Source organism: Cucurbita moschata, unplaced genomic scaffold, assembly GCF_002738365.1.
Source record: "Cucurbita moschata cultivar Rifu unplaced genomic scaffold, Cmos_1.0 Cmo_Scf00009, whole genome shotgun sequence".
Classification (NCBI taxonomy): domain Eukaryota; kingdom Viridiplantae; phylum Streptophyta; class Magnoliopsida; order Cucurbitales; family Cucurbitaceae; genus Cucurbita; species Cucurbita moschata.
In genome coordinates, this window is record NW_019268525.1 from 2,605,401 (window position 1) to 2,611,174 (window position 5,774).

At 38.0% G+C, this 5,774-nt stretch overlaps 1 protein-coding gene across 2 annotated transcripts in view; it reads right to left on the reverse strand.

The window, feature by feature from the left end:
- LOC111447438 (SART-1 family protein DOT2) overlaps positions 1–5,774 on the reverse strand; it is a 10,211-nt gene that overhangs the window by 2,937 nt on the left and 1,500 nt on the right. The window contains exons 2-9 of one of the 2 annotated variants that reach the window (XM_023086606.1): positions 4,436–5,409; positions 2,209–2,347; positions 2,050–2,104; positions 1,479–1,592; positions 1,308–1,404; positions 1,164–1,233; positions 971–1,030; positions 259–868 (exon numbers count right to left, since the gene is read on the reverse strand). In XM_023086606.1, coding sequence (XP_022942374.1) covers positions 259–868; positions 971–1,030; positions 1,164–1,233; positions 1,308–1,404; positions 1,479–1,592; positions 2,050–2,104; positions 2,209–2,347; positions 4,436–5,367 — 2,077 coding nt within the window. In that variant the 5' untranslated portion in view covers positions 5,368–5,409. The remainder of the gene's footprint in view (positions 1–258; positions 869–970; positions 1,031–1,163; positions 1,234–1,307; positions 1,405–1,478; positions 1,593–2,049; positions 2,105–2,208; positions 2,348–4,435; positions 5,410–5,774) is intronic. The other variant, XM_023086607.1, reaches the window with a different exon arrangement.

Below are 5,774 nucleotides of genomic sequence, written 5' to 3' on the forward strand. Positions count from 1 at the left end.
GGGGGGGGGGGGGGGGGGGGGGGGGGGGGGGGGGGGGGGGGGGGGGGGGGGGGGGGGGGGGGGGGGGGGGGGGGGGGGGGGGGGGGGGGGGGGGGGGGGGGGGGGGGGGGGGGGGGGGGGGGGGGGAGAGAGAGAGAGAGAGAGAGAATAAAGACCAACAAGTACACCCTGCTCAAGATTGATTGGGGACTTATAGGGGCAGTCAATGTGAATAGCAATAACTGGTACACCAAAAAGAGAGAATCAGGAAGATGATACCTTCATCAAGCTGGAGACCCCAGACAAATTCTTCCATTTCTGTAAAAACAACCTTATTTTCCTGCAACTCTCCTGCTTTTGTGTTTTGATCATCAGTTGTCTGCCCGCTGGTTGTTGTTGTAGCAAGAAGAGCAACTGCTTCGGGTCCGGATGCTGCCTCCTGCTTCTTCAGAGCTAATTTTCTTGCTCTCTCCAGCGACTTATAGAGGTCTTCATCATCATCTTCAATGAGAGTATCTTCATTGTCATCTAATCTGACTGAGCTTTGAACTAATTGTAGAGATCTTGATGCCTCGTCTGCTTTAGCATAGGCTGACTGGTACGCATTTTGTCGCATTTCTGCTTCAGATCTCTCTTGTTCTGTTTTTCGTGCTTGCCTGCTAGAATCATTTCGAGAACCAAGATCTCCAACACCCAATCCAGAGGAGATTGCTTCTGCTTCAAGGGCATCAATATCTAGCTTTTCCTTCTTTCGAAGAGATTTCTTTTTCTTGGGCTTCTTAAATCGAAGCATTTCATCTTGAGTATAATAATCATGCGAGACTTTCACTGATGCATTAAGATCTTCAAAGTGTTTGACTGAAGAAGCTCCCTGTAATCTTTTCCGAAGCTGGCAAAGAGCAAAAAGTTTACAGTAGGAAGCTAAAAAAGAAGCACTACAATATACTGAACCATTACCGATCTTCATGGGTAGAACGTAGAATACAATTACCTCCTCAAGCTTCTTTTCTGCATCATTACTAAAGCGTCCAGTTCCATCTAGAGTTAGGCCCTACAACACAAATTGTCCTCAGAGAATGCTTATGCTCCAAGTTTAGAAATGATTCAAGTAAAGAACATGAATAAGATATACAGCTCCTTATATAAGATTACAGAAACAGAAGCTCAAAAGGAAAGAAGCCCACCTCGTCTGCAGCTGCTGGATCATCATACTGTGGCAGCATCTTCTTCTCACCATCATTTTCATCATTAAACCTATAATAGAAGAATGGATGAGAACTGAGGCAGCCTATAAAACAGTTCATAGAGCACTTAAATAAGTGACTTACTTGTCATCATAAATCCCGGTTTTCTTTTTTGCTGCTTTATAGGCCATGTCTCTCTGCTTCTGTTCTCCAATTTCCACATTCTCAAGTACATCCATATCTGATGCATTAAAATATATAAGTACTTAAGAACTTCGGCCCTGAAATTAAAGGAAAAGAACCAACGTATTTTACCTTCATTAACGTCACCATCAGCTAAGATATTCTGATCTTTAAGGGTTAGGACAACTGCACCACCTCCTAGTACTTTGTCTATGCCATGAAGTACTTTAACTCCAGCTAAATTACCTAAAAATTGCATACAGAAATAAATAAGCTGCGCATACAGAAACATCAAGTGATATCTCTCTCACTTCTAGACATCCTCCCTTGCTGTCTAGAAGCATACACGTCTCCTTGAATTTTAAAACAATGTTGGGTTTTAATCAGACATGGAAGAAATATAAAAAGAAAAGAAAAACCTCAAGAAAAGGAGGAATAAAAAAAACTGCTGCTTTAAAGTCGCATATCACTGTGCTTCCATGCTCTAGAAGTAAAGGACGTCTCATATGTCTCAGTCCATTGTATACATTAATTGCATCCTAATCATCCTTATTGTACAAACATATTAAGTGAAATACTGGATACAAATTCTCTTATATTCTTATTCCAACATCTATGTAACCACAAAATATAGTCGTCCAAAAAAAAGTAAAAAATATATAATCATAACTCATACGAAGAAACAAAAAGTAGGAACCCATACTAGTTATATCTTCAGCTGCAATATCATCATCGCTTGCACCTTGATCAATATTGTCCTGAGAAATTCCAAAATGCCACGATCACAATCACACATGAAAGTTGTCGTTATGAAAGAAAGGACTGCAATTGCAAACGACACTGGATTATGCAGTTAACTAACCTGTTCCTCAAAAATCTTTGAGAGCTGCAAGGCTTTCTCTTTTTCAGTAAGTTTCTTCTCCTCAAGTTTACGACTCCTTTTAACCCAGTCTAAAACCTCTGATTCTTCAGTTTGCTTTTTTAGCCTGTCTTCTTTCATGCTGCATCAAGAATTTGATTGAAAACGAACTTTTAAATCTATTGACATATCAGTTAAACAGAAAGTACATTTACATGCAAATTGCCAGTCACAACATAAGGTCAGAAGTTTTCACTTGTAGCAGAAAAAAGAGAGAAAAAAAAAAAAAAAAACTCTAAACCATATATTATAAATTTATAAGGAGAGAAATATCCACAGAGCATCATAGCATCTAAGATAATCATACAACCCTATGTCCAAGTGAGCATAGTATGTTGGCCAGTTTGCTACATGCAATCACAATGATCAATGCAAGGACGAGGTATTCAGGACAGAATGAAACAACAGAACTGCATGCCCTTGAAGGATAAGGATGAGAGATCCAATTCTTGAATTCTTGAACTTCACCAACTGATTGGGGACAGAAAACTATGAATTTGCAAGGAAAACAACATACATCGCAAACAACAGAGTGATGTGAAATTGAGCAAGCGGTAATTATAAAAAAAATACACAAAGGTAGTGTCCCATTGGTTTCAAGAGAGAATAGGGTGTGGAATCAAAATGGGACAGAAACAGGATATGAATGGAATCAGTTACATTTTTTGGCTGGATTTTTTTTTATAAGAAACATCAAGGAAATTTATTCTACAAAACAAAGAAGCATAAACTAAGGGCCTGAGCCTGGGTAGAGAGTACCCTCCCAAAAGAGTCTGCCAGTCACTATAATCAACAAGACTGATTTTTTTTTTTTTTACTAGATTCATAAAGTGAATATCATAATCATTGAAAGGAATCCTTTCCTTTTAAGTAGGTACCTATAAGAATGGAATGAAATCGACTAATCAATCTCATATGACCATTGCCTGCTCGCTCCTACATAATTTGGCACTGAAAAACTCTTAGAAAGCTAATTTCTTGATAAATGGCCAACTCGCCCATCGTTTTAAACACATGACACTGGAAATAATGGCCATGTGTTGATAATATAACGGTTTATCCTTTTCTCTCCAAAAAAAAAAAAACCATTCTCTGAAAGAGGATACCTTTTACAGAAACAGTATATATGCCTAATGTGATATGATAATCTTGATAAATGGATACATATTGTTATATGCACCTTCCATATGTGGTGTTTGATTTATTAGTTGATATATCATATATGAAATAAAGTACAACATACATTCAATTGTATTCAGCAATATTACAAAAGTTTGGTTGTGATAGGAGGTTATGTAATAACCGATCAAAACCATAAAAACCCATAACTTATGGATCCCTTGTCTCCAGAATTTGATTCAAGCTGACATGTGCTAGAATTTAATCATGGAAGATGCTTGATCTCAATATGTATTTTGGTGTGCCCAGCACAAGACCTTTTTGGTACTCACAATCTATTCTTGATTAACCACGACTGAGTATTTCATAGACATCCTTGGTGAGGGTTTTGTCTTCCCCGCCTGAATTTACATCACTTGATTTGCCATTTATTTTCATTTAAAATAACTACCTATAGTCATCTTTTCAATAATAAATGATTTTGGTCCGGCTCAAAAGTTTAGAAGTAAAAGCCTTGGGCCATCGACATTACTTACAAACAAATCAACAAGCAATGTAACTATATCATAAACACTTTTCAAGGTAAGGTAAAGATTTCTCTAAATAGAATAAAACAAATATCAAATACAATTGCATACATTCAAGTTTAATCTACCTAAGGAAAATATTATTATCAGATTACAATAACTGAGTGAAATCTAGAAGGCATCACAGTCCAAATTTGCAGGAGCCCACTTCATTTTTTGTTATTACCTACTCGTGCACACAATTGATATTCAAATACATTTACACAAAAAAATCATATTTATAGCAAAAAAAAAAAAAAAAAAAGGTGAGTATAAGTTTAAGCAACCTAAGGAAAATATTATTATCAGATTATAAAGAAATAAAGAAAAACTGAGTGAAATTCAGAAGGTATCACAATCAAATTTTGCAGGAACACACTTCATGATTCATTATTACCTAATCTATGCACATGCTTCATATTCAAATACATATACACAAAAAAAAAACATATTTATAGAAAGCAAAAGGGTGAGTATTTACTCACGTCCGAATGCGCTCCTCAAGCATAGCTGAAGAAGACTGAGCTCCAACTTTCAACCCATCAGAATTTTCTTCACCTCCCAACTGCTGGACTGCATTCCCTTGATCAACACCTCTGTCCCTGTTATCCTCACCATCACTTTCTAGCATATAATCCTTAGCCCCATGTGCAATCCAATCAATTCTTTCTTCTTCATTTTTGCCGCCAGTTCCTTCTTTATCTCGTAATTTCTCCTTGTTTTGATCTCCTTTCTTATCATCCACCAAATTTTTCTCTTTTCCTCTGTCCTTATCAATGTTCCGATAGCTTTCTTTCTCCTCTTGATCTCTGCGTTTCTCTCTCCCCTTCTCCCTTTCATTTTCATTTGATCGGTCCTTGTCCTTCTCTTTCTTCTTCCTATCCCTATCCCTTTCCCTTTCCCTTTCCCTTTCCCTTTCCCTATCCCTGTCTTTCTCCTTTCCCCTCTCTTTGTCTTGTCCTCGAACATTATCCTTCTCCAATTCTCTCTCCCTCCCCCGCTCTTTATCCTTTCCTCGATCTTTTCTATCTCTCTCTCTCTCATATTCTTTCTCCTTGTAAACCTCTCTGTCATAATCTTTGTCTTTAACTTTCTTCTCCCTGGTCCTTTCTTTATCATGCTCATCCCTGTCTTCCTTCCTCCTTTCACGAATATGAACTCGATCCCTTTCTGAATCTTTTACCTCTTTCTCCTTTTCCTTTGATGCATCATCACTACGTCTCTTAGATCGATCTCGATCTTTACTTCTATGGTCTTTTTCCTCCCCTCGACTACTCTTCCGATGATCCTCACTCCGATGCTTGCTTGACTTTTCTGCTCCACTACAACCAAAGTCATCTTGTCCTTCCCCACGATCTCTTGCCTCATGACCATTTCTCTCATCATGTTCAGGTCCAGATGACCCATCCGCGTCCATTTGCAATTATATAATAGCTTGCCTCTAAATCTCAGTTAACACCTAAAAAGAACAAGTTATACGGAAAGATGATATACAGAATAGATAATTGGAGCAAACTATGTCAACCACTAAAGCTAAATTAAGGAAAGCATTAGGCATCAGTTCAAGCAAGTAAAGAATGAGCAAGAGTTCCAACTTCCAATTGTTAATTATGAGAAGAGAAACAGACTGAATTCAAAATTAAAACGAAGCTCGTGCTAATAACAAATAAAAAAAATTAGATGATTAATTTTGCCTATCTAAACCCTGGATATATGAACGATAATATTCCTATAACCATAACCCACCACCCGCATCCCCCCCCAGAAAAAAAAAGAAAAGAAAAGAAGTGAATCCCAAAAGGAAAGGGGGGGGGGGGGGGGGGG